A 19,372-nucleotide genomic window follows, 5' to 3' on the forward strand; every position below is an offset into this window, starting at 1 on the left:
TCCACCTCTTTTCTGGGATCATGGCCTTGAAAGGCGAACTCCTTTTGCATACTGCAAGGCATCTCTACATATACAGTGGTACCTCGACTTACAAATGACTCGTCTTGCGAATGTTTCGAGTTACGAACAGAGTTCCGTCCGCCATTTTGGATGTGGTTTAGATAGAATTTTTTTCAACTTAAGAATTTTTTGATAGGATTTATTCGACTCACGAATTTTTTTAATTTTTTCCCCCCATTGGCTTCGACTTACGATTTTTTCGACTCACGAAAAGGTCCGTTCGGAATGGATTAAATTCGTAAGTCGAGGTACCACTGTATACCGTATTTTTCTGTCTATAAGATGCCCCCATGCATAAGACTATTTTGGGAGACTCAGATTTAAGAAAATGGGGGGAGATGGCCCCGTGTATAAGACACCCCCAAAGTTTTGGCATTATTTTTAGGGGGGAAACCTAGTCTTATACACGGAAAAATATGGTATTTTGCATGGGAGTGGTGCAATACTCGCTGCAATGCTAAACCTGCGAAGGAAGATCCCTTTCAGATCAGAATGTCCCAGAGTTGGATGGCTCAAAGCATGTGAAGAGTTCCTTCCCTAACTTCAGGTAGAGAAAAAACATTTGAAATACAGATATTACAGTGGCCTTCCTGCCCCCCCCCCCAAATCTTATTAGGCATTCATTTCTCTTAATAGCTTAAAAGGGTAGAACAAAACGGCACATGAATCAGGCCGACTCCAAGCGACTAAATGCATCAACAGGCTAACCATTCCAGCTCATTTGCATAATTATACTTTAGATACAATTTGCTTACTCCTCCACCTATAATCAACACTTGAGGAAATGCCAATTAAGCACCATTGTTTCCCCCAGCCTATCACCACTGCTTCCATGCCATTGCCCCCATGTAATTACTAGATCGTCTTCTTCCCAATAATTCTCCTATGGGTGATCCCAGGGGAAATGATCACATGTCCTATCACTGCATGAACGGGGCTGTGCCAAGGAGCATGACGACAAATTTTAATCTGTTGTTTGCAGGGCTGTCTTAAGCATATGCGGCGCTGGGGTGCAAAAATCGCCCCCCCGCGCCTTCTGGACGGAGCTGCTGCGGCCAGAGCTCAGTCGGTTGCCGGGTGTTGGCGAGTTCCAAATCAAATCAAATGGCCCGGAACGCCACTGAGCCAATTTCTTTGTCGCCTGCGTTGCCCTCTCTGCTCCCATGTTGCCCTCCGTCTCCAGCAAGGCATCTAAAATTTGGGAGGCAGAGAAAGGGAAGGAGAGAAGTTAAGGCTGGTGGCCGCCGGACACCCAAGCGGCAAGCCTCTGCGGGCGGCTCACGAAAGCCCATCCGGGGACCCGGAGCGCCCTCTCGCTTTGGTCCTGCAGCGCCGTGGCACCTTAAGACTTTGATGACGACTCTGCCATCAAACGCTGGGCAGGAGGGCAGGGGGTTGGGCTGGAGAGCCACCCGCAGCAGGAGAGCCCGTCACGGCACTCCGACCGACAGGCGGGCTCTTCCCTGGACTCAACTCTTGGGCCCTGGACTCTTGGTCTGGCACCCCTGATAGCCCGGCGCTCGGGTGTCCCACACCCCTAGCACCTATAAGTAAGATGGCCCTGGTTGTTTGGAAGCCATTCGCCAGTGTCCTGACTCAGATGCAACAAGAAACTGTGGCTTTCTGCAACTTCCTGACTGGCTTCCCTGCTCACCCAAGAGAGGCAAGCAGGAGCAAAGAACCTGGTGTGGCTATATGCAACTTGTACATTTAATCATCCAGATGTGGCCACTGTGGTTGAGCTTTTAGATAATCTCCAGTAAGAGAATACCACCAGTAAGAGAATACCAAGAAAGTCCTGTAAAATTTTGGGGGATGTAAGGGGGGGGATTATAGAGAACCCTCCCCCCTCATCAGAAGCAGCCCATCTCCCAGCAGTCATGAGAGCGAGGGGTCTGAAGAGGGGAGTCAGGAAACGGAGAGGGAGTGCCAGGGCTCTGGCAACATCAAAGAGCCCCTGCTCCCTAGGCAGGAAGAGAGGGAGGTGGAAAAAGTGGACAGGAATAGGTCAGACAGAAGACCCGTCCCCCCAACGCCGGAATTGAGGAGGAGGAGGAAAGGGAGGCACTTCTCAGTTCTGAGGCTTTTATGCTGGTCCCGAACGCGGAGGGGGGTAGTGCAGGAATCTGACTCGAGCGGGTAGACATGAAATGAGCAGTCCGTTACACTGTAAATAATGTGCACCAATAAAAACGTCTGAAAGACAAGCATGTGGAAGGTCGTTACTCAAGAGTAGTCACTCCATCCCTGACAGGGTGTATCACAGCACAGCAGCGTAATCAATATTGCTCAGCAGAATTAAATATATCAAAAGTCTGTTACAGGGGGTGAAAACTATGTGTGTCAGATTAAAGCCTAGCAGAATCCAAGATTAATTGCTGCGGTAAGCGACACATTTTGCCTATGGTCTCAATTAACCTTGCAAAAAACAATATTTTCTGGAGCAACCTGACTAATCTGAACACAATCCAGCAACAGTTTCACGAAAGCCAAGGATGAAAATCCTCTTGATTCGATTACTCCCTAAATTCGTAAGCAGGCTTTAACATGAATAAAAATAGGGTTCTTTTATATTTTAAAAAGCTATCTGACTTTCAGAAGACATCTGAAGACAGCCCTGTGTAGGGAAGTGTTTAATGTTTGATGTTTGACTCTGTTTAATGTGTTGGAAGCCACCCAGAGTGGCTGGGGCAACCCAGTCAGATGGGTGGCATATAAATAATTTGTTGTTGTTAGCCATTTGCCCCATATCAAACACTCCGGAGAACATGAATAGCCAATCTTGCAGGGCTGGAGAGGGGGGATCTGAAAACTGGCCTATATCATTAGACTTCAACAGGTGAGTTGAGATTCTCAAGTGAGTTGTAGTGCTATTTCCACCACCATCATGTTTACCTAGACCAGGCATCCCCAAACTGCGGTCCTCCAGATGTTTTGGCCTACAACTCCCATGATCCCTAGCTAACAGGACCAGTGGTTGGGGAAGATGGGAATTCTAGTCCAAAACATCTGGAGGGCCAAAGTTTGGGGATGCCGGACCTAGACTCGGGTCATAGGAAATGAAGTTTCTCCTCCTCCTTTCTCTCTCTTTCTTTGCACCATGTGATAAACCAGGAAGGACATGCCAAGCTCAGAATGCATGCTTGAAGCTAACTTTCTGTATTTTGTACCCAAGGGCATTCTAAAGGTGTTTTCCATGCTGCTGCATGTAATAGCGCATGAATCAGACCTTTGGATTTTGTAAGTAAAGCATTTTAAACTTACATAACAGTATGTGGACTGTTCAATGCCAGAGGAGGAGAGAGGGCAAGCGCTGTAAGCAAACCAAACGGGATATGAAAATGGGTCCAACAGCCTATATTCCCATGCTATATGGCTGCTTAACTTTGTGACTGCTTTTAAACTTTGCTGGGGGCTCTCTCCTGCTGGAGAGTATGCAAAACCCAGCGTTTTGAACCCAGGCGTCCAGCTGGTTCTTTTGTTAATTACCCCACACATATGTCAGACGGATCTCATTATTTTCCTCCCACACATCTCACAAAACCACCCTGCAAAGCAGTTTTTTGCTCATTACTAGTATTAATGGGAGCCACTTTGAGAGATAACAGTTGTGTGAAAGGGAGAATAAATAAAATGTAGTAAATAAAGCAGCTTTAAATTTAAGATGCTATGATTGTGGGTACCCCTGCAAATGAGGCCTCACGGGGACTACAGCTTGTCTCCCTTTGTGGAAAAAGCCTTGCACGGAGAATTCATCTGCACTCCTTAGCACTTGAGTGAGCAAACATTGCTGCAGCATTAAATATCCTCACTTAGGAACCAATAAAGAGTCTTGTGGGACTTTAAACATTAGCAAGTTTATTATGGCATAAGCTTCATGGACTAAAGTGAGCTTGAATCTGATGGAGTGGATTCCTGTCTGCAAAAGCTTGGACCACAATAAATCTGCTGGTCCACAGCAGATTTTATTTTTATTTTTGCTGCAATGATGAGCACATCTACCCTCTGGAACCTCAACTGATACATGCAGCAGACTTGTAATAATGGACTGTACCACTTCAGGCTGCCGGCAGGAATTCTATGTTGCTCCAAGAGAAACCTTCATGCAAATGGGGGGGGAATGCATTCAGGAGGAAAGGAAAGGCTGAACCTTTTCCTCAATCATGCTAACTTTCTATGTGCAAGGAGGAGCTGGTTGGTTAGCTGGTTGGTTAGTTAGTTAGTTAGTTTTGGCAAGCATTTATACTTGTAAGACAACACTTGCAACAGAAAAGGCTTTATTGCTGATTTCTGCTATGGGTCTTACTTGCAAGTATATTTGGTTTTTGTTTGGTTTGTTTGTTTGTTTTGTTTTGTTTGGATTTTATTCCTCTGAAACATTAAATGCACTGATGTGACTCAGTATGGATCACTGGCCATTAACCACGTCCAATTTCCTTGCCACCAGCTCTGTCGGAGGAAGACTGGGCTGTCACCAGGCGAGAACAAGTGGCAAATGCCGCAATGCTTCATTCGTATGGGCAGCAGTATGATCGGAAATCTGACTGGCCTCTTTCAGAGCAAGTATGTAAGACAATCAAACCCAGTTTAGCATATGAGTTTTGACATATGAAATCATGCTCGATCAGCGAGAGTCAGAAAATAATGAAGGGGGGCTGAGGGGGAGAGCACTCCTAAAAACCAGCGTGGAAGCAAATAATAATAATAATGCAGTCCAGTCATGAGCTAAAAGACAGGGAAGGTCTTGTCCGAAATAATAATACTAATAATAATAATAATAATAATTTGTTATTTATACCTCGCCCATCTGGCCGGGTTCCCCCAGCCACTCTGGGCAGCTTCCGACAAAATATTAAAATACAGAAATCCATCAAACATTAAAAGCTTCCCTAAACAGGGCTGCCTTGAGATGCCTTCTAAAGGTCTGGTAATTGTTGTTCTCTTTGACCTCTGGTGGGAGGGCGTTCCACAGGGCGGGTGCCACTACCAAGAAGGCCCTCTGCCTGGTTCCCTGTAACTTGGCTTCCCGTAGCGAGGGAACCGCCAGAAGGCCCTTGGCGCTGGACCTCAGTGTCCGGGCAGAACGATGGGGGTGGAGACGTGTAAAGAGATGAGAGGACTGTACAGACCTACAGTATCCCCAGAAAAGCAGAAGTTTGTTTTGCTACATTCCTGCCTATAATGAGCTCCCAGCTCGTGGCTCTACAATTCTCCATGCAACTTATCCATGCAGTTCAGACTTACAAAGTCAAGCACACACAGTAGTAGACCACAGAGAAAAACATCCCTGCTCTTATCTAGCAATGTACCACAACCTGCTGGCAGTGCAGAAGCCTCCTTGCAGTGTTGCATCACGAATCGTGTCCTCCGCACAGAGAGCACGTGTTGAGAGGTGAGTTCGTCAAGACTGACCTCACTGCTTGTGTGGGTGGGAGCGATTGGACAGCCACAACAACCCGATTGGTGGTCCCTCGGTTGCTGGGGTAATTCTGGCCATTGGGATTTGTTCATGCATTAACCGAGGGACCTATATCTACCGCTGCACATTGCGTTGGGCTGCTTCTTTTCGCCTCATGCATCAGATCACCCGCCCACCCTCCCTATATTTAGGGTTCATTATGACCTTGCTATGTCATCGTGGGTAGTCTGTTTTTGGGACAGGGGCCTGGTAGGGATTTTCCCATTTGGCGGATTGCCTTTGGTGGATGTGAAGCAATTGGGGATAAAGTACTGGCAATATCACTTAAATAGTTAAATAAAAAAATTCCTTCAGTAGCACCTTAAAGACCAACTAAGTTTTTATTTTGGTATGAGCTTTCGTGTGCATGCACACTTCTTCAGATCAGTGTGCATGCACACGAAAGCTCATACCAAAATAAAAACTTAGTTGATCTTTAAGGTGCTACTGAAGGAATTTTTTTATTTTACTTCGACCCAGACCAACACGGCTACCTACCTGTAACTTAAATAGTTTTTTTTTATAAAAAAAATTATCCACAGACAATGTGCACATAAAAAGATCTTTTGTGCATAATAAACTAGAAATGCAAACATAAAATACATAAAGAAATACTGCTTATGAGTGAAACGTCAGGAGGATCTTAATTACCGTTAATGCTGCTATAAGGAGAAACATTAGGCAAAAGAGATGCATAATTATCAACACCAGAAGCAGAAATATGTTCAGGCTTGAGTATGGAAAGCAAATTTTGCCGAAGAAAAATGCTTTTTTTACATTACTGAGTCTAATAAAATCAGACTGGGGGGCGGGGGGGGCACTACAGGCTCTCCATCCCTAAATTAGTTTTTACTAAGGTGGCAAATCTGTTTCTTGGCTTTACCATTCCTCACTGCAGGTAAAATCTCTCACAACTGAATTTTCCTTGATACAAAAAAAAAATCATTTGTGTACAGTCCTAGTGTCCTGGCTATCCAATAAGTTGTCTACTTATTTTGTTATGAATGTGCAAGGAAGTTTGCATACTTGATATTGCAATGCAAGCCCCCACTTGCTTTCCAGCTGTACCCCACACAGGTTTCCCTCATCGGTAAGAACAAAGCTCCACCAATCTCTTTCTTCCAGAAAGACTTGTCAGTCCAACAGGATAGGCAGGAGCAAATAACAAAATGGAAAAACACAAATACACAAACGCACACATGCCCCCCTCCCCAAATGAGGCTATTGCCTCAAATTTTCCTGCTCATTTGCATTCCCGCCCCCCAAAGGCAGAGAGGCTGTGCTAAGACAGCTTGCCTGTATACTCCAAGGTCTACGTGCCCTTGTTCAATTTTGGGTTGTACAAAGGGGGTAAGTGAGGAAACATGAGGTGGTGAAAGCGACTAGGAACCAACTTGGGATGTTTCCTCCACTCAAAACAGCTCACAAACCTAAGCACTGGCGAGAGCCTTGAGGATCACTAGGCAACTAAAACCAGATTTGCCAACAAATCATTAAAAATCTACTAGCCCACAGCATATTTGCAATAGCCACTTGCAGCCCAAGAGACAATATGCAACTTTGTAAAGCTTTCCCACCTTTTCCACCTTAACAAGCATCCAAGGGAGTGGCAAGAGGACACAATGTTAGCAGTCAATTAGCAGTGTTTGATATCATAAGTACATTTGCCACAGTTTCCATAGGAAAACTTAAAGCAAAACCTTTTAAAAATGTTTTGGACGAATTGCCAAATTATAAATATGCAGGCAAATAATACACAGCTCCACCCAATCAACAATTCAGCAAAGATGCTGTGGAAAGTTTCTAATTAAATTTAATTAGGAACTTTAGGTCATGGTATTTATAGGAAACTAATACGCTGTCGTCTCAGCCCATTTTTGGTTTGCATCGGAAAAAAACGCACCCGTGGTATTTGCGGCGGGAAATGTTCCCTTTTGGCTCCGCTGTTTCCAAATGCAGCGCTTTCCACGCTCAGAGCCTTTCCGTCAATGCTTTATTTCCATGCTACGCAATCACCTCCCAGTAGAACAATTAATGTAGCGTGCTGGAGGGTTTTATCCTCTAAACCTGACCTGTTTTTCCACTATACCTTAGGGTGCAATCTTCCTTCTGTTGCTCACATGAATGGACTATTCAGAGTCACAGAATTTCAACTCAAGTGTATTCATTCTTCTCTCTCTCTTTTTTTTAAAAAAATATATACCAGATTGGCTATGAAGTTGCTTCAGGACTCCCAATTCAGCCATTCAAAACATCAAGCATGGTAACGAAGAAAGCCGCAAGTGGGGTTATGACCAAAAACTGTCTGAGGCAATCATTTCTTCCATTAGAGAAACTATCGCCGGTTTCAGTGACACTTCAAGCAGTGTCTGAGCTATACAGCTTCAAGTAGCCAAATGCGCTCTCTCTCTGCCTCTCTCTCTCTCTCTATAAAACAAAAAACAAGTATCCCAAATCAATTCTACAGAGCACTGTACTGGGAAATTGCGGTCCAATATTATAAATTTGGGGATTTAGCCAGATTAATCAATATTTATTTCATCAACATAACATTTTGCAGATTGCCATGAAACTTGACATCTTTCTCTCCCCTCAGGAAAAGAGCATTAAAGAACCCTCCCCAGAATGAAAGCATGTGTTTCAATATTCAGCTTGCCTTTCTGCAAGTTAGATTTCAAATGGCAGTAAACAAATCAAGGAATGCTACGCTTGCAGGCAAGTTAAGAGCATCTACAGCATGTTTCCTTCTCTTGTACTCAAGAGCAACTGTGGGTCCTTTGTAAGGTAAAAAGTAACGGTAAAGGTAAAGGACTCCTGGATGGTTAAGTCCAGTCAAAGGAGACTATGGGGTTGTGGCGCTCAACTCGCTTTCAGGCTGAGGGAGCTGGCATTTGTCCAGAGACACCTTTCCGGGACATGTGGCCAGCAGGACTAAACCACTTCTGGCGCAACGGGACAAGGTGATGGAAACCAGAACGCACGGAAACACTATTTACCTTCCCGCCACAGCGGTACCTATTTATCTACTTGCACTGGCATGCTTTCAAACTGCTAGGTTGACAGGAGTTGGGACAGAGCAACAGGAGCTCACCCTGTCACACAGATTCGAAACACCGACCTTCTGATCGGCAAGCCCAAGAAGCTCAGTAGTTTAGACCACAGCGCCACCTGCGTCCCTGGGTCCTTTGTACAGACTTTTTAAAGTATGAACATTTGTAGCAATTTCACTTCTTTGAATAATTCTGGAGCTATCGAGAAAAAGGAATCTGGCCACTGCTTTCTTTAAACAGCAACAATTTGTCCCTGGTCATTACATGGCAGCATGCAATAAATGGACCATATGTGGGGAAAGAGTTAAAAACGAGTGATTCTATTCATTGTGTACATAGGGCATGGATCTTTACACTCGGATCTTATAATGAAATTAGCCCCATCATGTCACATTCTGTTGTCCGGCTGTCCTGAATGCTGAAACCTGTGCTACCTTCTCCAAGTACATAGTGGACAAGATGATGTATTGAACACATCATGAGAACTTAATGGTTTTAGGCAAGAGGATCTACAGTTGCTGCCATGTGTTTATGAGAGTAAACGGAATTTGCATCATAAAAATAACAGCCTCCTTTACTTTTGATAAAGTATCCGCGATCATTTTGCAAATGTGAACAGGGATGACCAAGTCAGTCAAAAGTGCTACTACCGTTGCCAATTTGCTTTGTAAGTGGTAAAATATAGCCGGTGTTCCTTTCATCGAATAGTCAAAGATTAGGAATACCCCAGTACTTTTAGAATCAGGTGACATACACAGTGCTGTCCTTTCATTTATGGTTCATTTCTTTAAAATAAAAACAAACAAACTTGGCAATCACATAAAATTACCTATGCCTTGATTTAATCAATAAATAAACAGTCCAGAAAAAATTAACAGCAAAAATGTATTAAAATCTGCAATTCGATTCGACAAGTGATGCATGCCCACACATGAAGGTAGAGTTCTGTTCACAGATTTCCTTGTTGGATTCCATAAAGTTGTGCACCTGATTTGAAGCACCCATTGCCACCCCCATTTGCATGGCAAGATGTTCGTGGGGGGGGGCAGGAGAAAATTTCTGGCCATCTTATGCAACACGGAACTTATTTGGTCTAAATCCTTAACACATTTAAAAGAACACTACTCACCAAGTTCCCTGAATGACCCTGTTGCTTCTTAGTCATTAAAAAAAACCCATTTGTTCATTTATAAATACAAGCAATTTTATGCTGCCCTTCAATTACATTTCCAGGACAACCGACAATAAATAATAATTAGTGTAAAAACAAAATTGTTACACTGCAACTAAAGCAACGCCAGACGGCCATCTATATAGCACAAGCAACTCAACCTCCAGGGCAATAGGCAAGTATAGCCAAAGACAGATGAAAGCCATATTTACAATGAGTCAAAGCAAAATGGCAAAACAGCAAAAAGTGTATTATTATCAGCAGCTGATGGAACACTGGATGGTCAGAGGTAGCCATGGAAGACTGCAAGAGTGTTTGTAAGAATATAGTGGACTTTTGTACAAAGTGTATTTGTATAATGAAATGATGGGTTTCCTTTATACCTAGGCACTCCTTTCTCCACACACCCGGAGTTCATCGGTGCCGACAAGCAACCACTTACTAAGCATAAATTGCAGGCTATAACTTGAGAGACAGATAACAACAATCCTTTGGTGCCCTTGTCTGCTTTCTGTGCAGTTTTGGTCCAGATTACAATTTACTCTGTCCATGGGCTGCTGCCGCAAACATAGATGTACTCACAAGCCCATAAAACAAGACCAAGGTGTCCGGACCTTTGCAATCCAGTTGTTTCCTTAGGGCTGACTCTGTCCATGGCCACATGCAAATCTACATTTGTTTCTAGCTTAACACAACCATGGACATCTACTCAAATGCAGCCACAGCCATCTGCTTACAGCCATCTAAGAAAAGCAGAGTAACAATGTCACTTGCCTACTCATCTGAAGCTCTTCTAAAGAGGCTCGGTGTGAACCCTCGCATTGCAAAATTCAGAGTTTGACGACTAAGGGCTAATTCTTGCACGCGTGCACATTGCTCAGTTATTTGTCAAGTGACAACTTGTGGCTGAGTGCATGAAGATCCTTCACCGAGAAGGTAAAGCTAAAAAGGTAAAGGACCCCTGGAAAGTCAAGTCCAGTCAAAGGTGACTACGGGGTTGCGGCGCTCATCTCGCTTTCAGGCCGAGGGAGCCAGCATTTTTCTACAGACAGCTTTCTGGATCATGTGGCCAGCAGGACTAAACCATTTATGGAACACCGTAATGGAAAGCAGAGCGCATGGAAACGCCGTTTACCTTCCTGCCGCAGCGGTACCTATTTATCTACTTGCACCGGCGTGCATTCGAACTGCTAGGTTGGCAGGAGCTGGGTCAGAGCAACGGGAGCTCACCCCATCGCGGGGATTTGAACCGCCAACCTTCTGATCGGCAAGTCCAAGAGGCTCAGTGGTTTAGACTACAGTGCCCCCCGCATCCAAAAAGGTAGGGTGTTGATGTACTGCAAGAGTTCCATCTATGTTGCTATGTGCATGTGTGAAATAAAAACACATGTATGTATCTATTCACTCTGACATTATATAAAGGATCTGCATATGTAATAGCATTCGAAGCTTATCATCCAGTTACACCAGCCAAACTATTCCCAACATTAAATCCTTACCCCGACAAGTGTTGTTCTTCTCTTCGTAGCCTGCCTTGCACATGCATTTCCCAATCGGCACCAGCCATTCCCCTTCAGCGCTGCAGTGCATCCTTGGGGGTTCGTCTGTCACCGAGTGGTTCACACACGACCCCAAGACTTCCAGAAGCTGAGAAGAATCCGCTCCGGTGATGGTGTCGGGGAAGATGGCCAAGTTCCGGACGACCACAGGGCACTTCTTATAGTACACCCTCACAGACACCAGCGCAATGCAGGCGCCCACATCCTGGAAAGCAAGGTAAAATCCCTTTTTGGTCAGAGGCCCGACATCTCTCACCTCTGTGTTCAGCTTCATGACTCTATCTCCAAGGTCTAGCTCTGTGAAGCTCTCATCTGCCGCAATGGTATCAATCTTGATGTACTGGTTTTCTTTCACGTTCCTTCCATCTTCGTCATCCGATTCAAAATAATACATATTAAAAGTCTCTTTGCAAGTCCCAAGACCTCCAGGAAGGCTGTTACAGTCCCTAAGGGTGAATTTCAGTTCAATGAAGATTCGAGAGGCTCCCTTGTTGGAGATCCAGCTTGTCAGAAGCCAGTTGTTCTGACTCTGTTCCATGACTCTACACACTTGATATGTGTGGATCGGCGCGTAATTCTCATCCACCTCGCCAATTTCTTCCCACTAAACATTGGGGGGGGGTGGAGGGAGGGGAGAAAAAAGAAGAAAAATGAAAGCACACATTTAAAAAAACAGATTGCAAATGTCTGTAATTCTAAGTTGATAACTGTGCTAGACCTCAGTAAGCGGAAGTGAAGTATGTTTGCAAAAGTTGGGCGTCTGCCAGATATTCTAAAAGCTAAATTGGGAAGGTGGGGGGGAGAGGGGGGAGGGAGAAAATGTGACCTGATTCTGCCAGTAAGAAGAATCCTGTTCTTTTGGGCGCATTATGACCACCTCTCCCCCTTTGCACATGCTGACACATCATTACCACTGCTTCTTAGATTCCAGAGCTGAGACGTAACACGAAAAGAGGTTCTACCACATTGCTCTGAGAATCCCTGGGAGAATGCAGTTAGTAATTGCAGAGGGGATGAAAAGAGGAAATGCCCAGGTCATACACACAGAGGCAAACATGGAAAGCCAGAGAAATCTGCTTCTTATCTTCTACAGCAACCAGGAACCAGTCACCTGGTCCAATTTTTCAAATTGCCTATGGCACCAGGGCACCTGGTTTTCCACATGCCTGCCATTAAGCTCTTCCTTTCCCAGTTACTGAAGTGTTAAACTTAAATCAAAAGCTGAACTACCCCATTACTGTTCAATTAATGCATTATACGTTCTAGCTTGATGCTCCCTCGACAATGGGGAAGAAATTGTTTATTGTGGCGTGTGAAGTTCGCAAGGAAGCAAACAGCCTCTCCTGTGTGTCCAGCAATGTTCTCATAAAAGCTCCACTAAGGAAGAGTCACATTGTTTTCTGACTGGTTCTCTTACGCCACACTACTTAGCCGCAACGATTCCTTCCATCCTCATGTTGCGTACTTCTACTTTGGTAAAAAGGTAAAGGGACCCCTGACCGTTAAGTCCAGTCGCAGATGACTCTGGGGTTGTGGTGCTCATCTCGCTTTACTGCCCGAGGGAGCCGGCGTACAGCTTCCAGGTCATGTGGCCAGCATGACTATGCTGCTTCTGGCAAACCAGAGCAGTGCATGTAAATGCTGTTTCCCTTCCCACCGGAGCGGTACCTATTTAACTGCTAGGTTGCCAGGAGCAGGGACCGAGCAACGGGAGCTCACCCTGTCGCAGGGATTCAAACCGCTGACCTTCTGATTGACAAGCCCTAGGCTAGCAATCCATCAAAACCACACATGTTACAAATGAGTAACAAATGGTTCCTCCTCTTAAAATGATCTAGTCACAAAGGAGCCCACAAACAGAACTTTGTAGGGCCAGAAGCTCCTGGGAGACTTTTAGCTATCAGTTCTCAAAGCCGTGTTACAGGAAAATCCTTGGGCTCACTTGGATTACCAAACAAAGACACCAGCCAGGAATATAGGAGCAAAACAGCAGCCAGTAGGCCTGGTCATTATTTTAAAGGACTGTTGCAACAGGACTTCCACCCACCACATGGGAGAAGCAAGAAGAAGCCCAGAACAAAGGATGGCTCCCACTTTTATCAGTTTTACAAAGATACCCACAACACCCCTAAAATTACGTCATGCATACATCACAAATACATCACAAATTGAGAGGGTCTGGTGACGGAAACCTGAGCATCAGGTTTGCCCCCATCCTTCCCTTGACCTCCACCTCACAAGTAAGACAATAGAAGTATTTACAAGTTCCTGGTTTGTCCTCACCAAGAACCTACCGTAATCCATTCCTGATGGTTTGCTATTGTCCACAGGTTGACTACCTGTCTGGCACCCATTTGTCAGGATGCAAGTTATCTCTTGTGCAAGAGGTTGTTGTCTACCTGATCCCAGGTTTCAGGGATAATGGCTGCCTTTTACCAGTTCCCCAAGTCCCCACTTCAGTAGCCATCTTTTCCCTGAGCAGAACGACATTGGATATTCTGTGGTGGCGTTCGTGATGTGGTGCTTTGAGGAGACATTGTGTGTGAACAAAGGGGGGGTACATGCTGCATGCTGTAACCCCCCCCAAAAAAAATCATTATAGAAATTCCTGTAACAGCTGCTTGAGAAGAGCCTCCCACCAGCCTTCTCTGCAGCCTGCCCACCTGCTCACTCATCGCACTACCTTTCTGCTTCTGGCCAAGGGATATTTGCTACAGCTGTCATGCTCGTCTCTGCCACAGCCAGAGGCTGAGCAGGCAAGAGGTTGCGGTCCAACGGAAAGCTACTCTCCGCATCTGGTTGAAGCAGCTTTGGAAACGGCTGCAGATATTGTGAGGGCTCATTTACAGCCTCCTGAGCACCTACGATGGCACCAGTCAGCCCAGCAAGCAATTTATTTCTGCGAGGCATGCATGAGGATGCAGGGGCCTGATCTAAAGGAATATTGGCCAATGCCGCAGGTGGCCAACCGACCTGCAGAATCATAATGTCTATGGATAGGGTTGCCAGACTCAATAGTGGACAGGACTTCTGTGCCTTTAATTGCCCTGCTCTCTTTTTGAGTCTGGAAACCTTAAAGAGAAACCAGCAGACCCTTTGCTTGGAAATTCAACAAAGGGTCTGCTGGTTTCTCTTTAAGGTTTCCAGACTCAAAAGAGAGCAGGGCAATTAAAGGCACAGAAGTCCTGTCCTCTATCGAGTCTGGCAACCCTATCTATGGACCACATGTGATCTCTCGCGTGAAATTCAACTTGGGCAAGGGAGGAGTTAGTCACCACAACTGCCACTATCACCACCTCTTGATCCTCACAAATTAGCTTTTGGCTGATCAAACAACCTATGGCCCTTTAAAGGGTGGGGGAGAGACACTACAGTGGTACCTCTGGTTATGAATTTATTGTAATTCGTTCCGGAGGTCTGTTCTTAACCTGAAACTGTTCTTAACCTGAGGTACCACTTTAGCTAATGGGCCTCCTCCTGCTGCCGCTGCACCACCGGTGCACGGTTTCTGTTCTCATCCTGAGGTAAAGTTCTTAACCCGAGGTACTACTTCCGGGTTAGCGGTGTCTGTAACCCAAAGTGTTTGTAACCGAGGTACCACTGTATTGTTTTTCTTGTTACCATGTTATTCATATTTGTGTTTTTCATACTGCAAACCTGTGATCCTCGGATGGAGGGCAGTATACAAATTTAAATAATAATAATAATAATAATAATAATAATAATAATAATGACGGTCAAAAAAATCATGCCCATTTTACAGATGGAGGAGGTGACTTGCCTTATTTAGGGCCACCTAATGGTTGAAAGCAGAAACGTCCCAATTAGCAATGGCAAAAGTAAAACAAAATGAAAATGTTGTTGTTGCTGTTGTTGTTTCCTAATTAGGTTTCCCTGCACATGCTCAGTGGTGTGGAGGCGGGCCACTGAACTTCATCTGCTGGAAGCTTGAAGTGGGGTAGCATAACAAAACAGATACACAGCCATTCCCAATCTATTCTTCTTCTTTTCACTTATCCCCCTCACCTTGTCCCCATACATATTCACCTCAGCTCTTCTTCCCCTGCCTCTTCTGCATGCACCTGTACACGACACTCTAGCCCCCTCAGCCGGCAGAGCATGAGACTCTTAATCTCAGGGTTATGAGTTCGAGCCCCACGTTGGGCAAACAATTCCTGCATTGCAGGGAGTTGGACTAGATCAGGCCCTCCAGATGTTTGGGGACTACAACTCCCATGATCCCTAGCTAACAGGACCAGTGGTCAGGGATGATGGGAACTGTAATCCCAAAACATATGGAGGGCCGAGTTTGCCTATGCCTGGACTAGGTGACCCTCACGGTCCCTTCCAACTCTACAATTTGATGGTGCACAAGGCTGGACACTGTTGGAATAGATAAGGGCTGGAGAGACTGCTGCCCACACACAGAGTTTCTGGACTCCAAACGCCGTCAGCCCCAGTCTGTGGTCAGGATGGAATGATGGAAGCTGCAAGATCTGAAAAGCCAAAGCTTCCCCACCCTTGGAATAGATGGGCCCTTGGTCTGGCTAGCCCAGGCATCCCCAAACTCGGCCCTCCATATGTTTTTGGGACTACAATTCCCATCATCCCTGACCACTGGTCCTGTTAGCTAGGGATCATGGGAGTTGTAGTCCTAAAACATCTGGAGGGCCGAGTTTGGGGGTGCCTGGGCTAGCAGGACTCTTCTTATAAAGCTGGAGGGGGAGGAGAACATGGGTCTCAAATTTTCAGGTCTGCCTAACAACAATATATAAAGGGGAGCAGGGGTCTTGCCACCAGCCATTCAGAATATTCAGGAGAGGTGAAAATAACTGCCCCTTTCTCTCCCATCTGGCATTGCTGCAAAGTTACTTGAGAAGGAAACGAGATGAAAAAGCAGCTGCTGCTGCTGCTGCTAGTGAGTGAAGGCTGCTTATCTCTGCAAACCCACAAGAGAGATCATCAATATCTTATCCAGGCAGCCTGAACTTTCCCTATTATTGTACCTCGATTCCTATCTCAGTGCAGGACAGCAACTTCCAGTCCGCCTCCCACCACCAAGCCATTCATATCTGCAGCACAAACAAGACTACAGCTACCTCCCGAGATTTCAATTACTACCCACCCACTGCAAAAGGATTTAACATGCCAAACATCAATTCGCTTTAAATGAAATAAAGAGAAGGAATCATTGAACTGATGAAAGAGTTATGAAACTTTTCAACATAATAAGAAGGTGCTCAACATTGCTGCTATACTAGTTTTAGGTTGCATTTTTGTTTCAGTGATATATCATTTGTTTGTTTTTGGACAGTACACTGCTTAGAGATTTTTTTGAAATATTAAACAGCGTATGAATGCTTTTAAATGAAACAAAATGAAATCACTACTCAGGCTAAAAATCTCTCTCGTTCAGCATTCTGATTCTGGTTTCTAACACTTGCCTGTCAAAGGCTTCCAGGAAAAAAATCCACAAGCAGGCCTTGAAGGCAGCAGCCCTGTTTTTATCACCTGGTTGGCTTCCATCTGTCCCAAGAGACAATGGAGTGATCCTCCAGGGGTGAAGTCAAACCAGTGCTGCACCAAAATGATCTTGCCAGAGTGCAAGCCGGGCCAGTGTGTATGGAGCTCCTGCATATCTGCCAAGATGGCCGTCGGGCATGCGTAGAAGCGACTTCCGGTGCCGCTCTGCCCGATTTCCGGTGCCCACACATGGGCAGAGCGGCACCCAAAATGGAGGCTCCCTGGCAGGTAGGAAATCCGAGGGATAACCGGGATTTTTCTCCATTCGGGAGAACAACGGGAAATGGATTGAAATCCGGGGGTTTCCCACGAAAAACGGGATACTTGGCAGCTAAGAGCTCCTGGGCCGCCCAGACGACAAGACTCCCCTCTCGGCCTCGCTGAGTTGGTCCGAAAGAAAACAGAGCAATATGTGGCGCACTACCTTTGGCTGCAGGAGTTACCAGAAGGAGGCATACAAGATGCCCATCCAACCATCTTAGGGACTCCACTCCAGATTTGTGCAGGGCTCACTCCTTAGCCTTTGCTTTTCCTGAAGATATCCCGCAAGGCAGCAGAGGTTTAGGATCAGAGTTTTTCTTCTCCCAAATGGGCTAGCTTCCCAGGTTGATGATCCCCATCTGCTCCACCTAAGACCCCTGAATATGGAGGAGCTATTTCGCGACCATGGCTAATAGCCATTAATAGGATCTGCCCTTACTGAATGACTGACAGATTGATTGATTGATTGATTGATTGATTGAGAGCTCTACACTAGAGGCACACTCCCCATCCAATGGCAGGGAGTGCCATATGTTTACAATCAGAAAAGTGTTTTAAAAGAAAAAACCAGCTAGGAAACAACATAACATAAAAAAAGAAACTCCAGCACACTTGAAGGGCTTTTACCCAGTTCAATTTGTCTCAGCGCCACATGACTGCAAGATCCGTAACTCAACTATCTATGAGATTAAACCACAGAACATGTGACATTAATTTGATGCTAAATGTTTCTTCCAAGTCTCTAACAACCTGAGAAGGAAAACATACATGCATTTCAATTACCTGGTGTTAAATCATTTATATAAGCAAGGCCTATTTCTGAATCGTAAGTGTTCGGGGCGAAAATAAGCGAGTGAGTTAACAGGGGGGAGGGAGGCTCACAGTCCCTGCCAACCATCATGAAAGCACGCTATTCACTTCAGATATAAATGCACAGTGATAAAGACAAAGATATCACACGTACTACTAAAAATACAAGGCACACAGCATGTGGCAGACCAGCCTCAGGTTCAAGTGCTAATTTTAAAATGCTGCCTGCAAAAACAACTCCTGTCAAGGCAAATGTTTGCTTGAATGGCTAGGTACAATTTGTAAAGGTAGGAAATTGGTTGGCTGCTTATCCTGCTAGAGGACAAGAGAGATCCCAACTATCGAGGCTGAAGGAGTTTATTTAAAGCCAAATTTAGGATATGAACCTGCCCACCGCCCCACCATTTGTAGCTAATTTTGCTGCTGCATGATGGAGGTAAGCGAGTTGCCCAAATAAGAAAATGGACGTACTCTCCTTTTCTGGGGCAGACTAGCAGTATATTAAGTATTAATGACTCATAGTGTGGTTTGTCTTCCATCTGTATTCGGTATAACGGTGACATCAACTGATTCAGACTAGTTTTCTCTGTGTGTGTGTGTGTGTGTGTCCTGATTTACCCAGTACATTTGGGGCTGTGCAGAATTTTCTCCATACATTTTTGGCTGACAAGTGCATTTTGGTTTGCAAATGTGTGCATCACACAGGTCCACGCATCGGGCAACCCTGGATCTGCCCCCCCCCCCGGAAATATGAAATGACCCTTGGCCGGATGAATGGGCCCAACAGACTGTTATATTGCCAGAATCATAACACTATCCTTTCCCAAGAAACAGCCATCCGACCACAGATGTGTAATCACAAAAGAATCCCTCCCAAAGGATGACACAGATGACAACACAAACACACTTTGACCCAACCCCAATACACGAGCAGTGCATTTCTTTCAAGCTAGTCCATCAGAACTCCTCCTGGTCACAGTTCTGTATCCTAAAACAGTTTACCCAGTCACCCACATTGGCAACCCAAATTATGGGTTTCTGACATGTTTAAGCTAGGATGACAAGTCTCAGTGCCACCCAAAAGCCTTTGCTCACTCTATCCCTTTGTACCCTGATCAGTGTGATAGAAATTAGCCAGGCGCCAGGCGTGTTGTGTTACTGGTGCGGGTCCAACTGCAACCACATGGAGATCTCTGGGTGCCACATTGGCAACTGATATCTGCTTCTGGCTGGCCCCTCCAGCTATCTGAAGCAGGTAAGCAGATGAGCTTATTTATGGCACCTACACCCCACCTTTTTCTCCAAGGAGTAGAAGGGGAACCCCATTGGCTCCAGTGAGATATTCCAGGGAGTTCCAAACACATACCCAGGGTCTGAGTTTCTTGTTGGAAAAATGGGGCACAGCGGAGACTGTGGTGTCTTTATGATATACGGTCATTGACACATATATACAACCTGAGCCTAAAGGTAAAAAGGTAAA

General features: G+C 45.3%; 1 protein-coding gene across 2 annotated transcripts in view; it reads right to left on the reverse strand.

Moving 5' to 3' along the window:
* The window catches only part of EPHA5 (EPH receptor A5), a 216,686-nt gene that overhangs the window by 143,494 nt on the left and 53,820 nt on the right, over nt 1-19,372 (reverse strand). For both annotated transcript variants that reach the window (XM_060282232.1, XM_035135822.2), the window contains exon 3: nt 11,239-11,902. In XM_060282232.1, the coding sequence (XP_060138215.1) occupies nt 11,239-11,902 (664 nt within the window). The remainder of the gene's footprint in view (nt 1-11,238; nt 11,903-19,372) is intronic.

Source organism: Zootoca vivipara, chromosome 13 (genome assembly GCF_963506605.1).
Source record: "Zootoca vivipara chromosome 13, rZooViv1.1, whole genome shotgun sequence".
In the NCBI taxonomy this organism is placed as follows: Eukaryota; Metazoa; Chordata; class Lepidosauria; order Squamata; family Lacertidae; genus Zootoca; species Zootoca vivipara.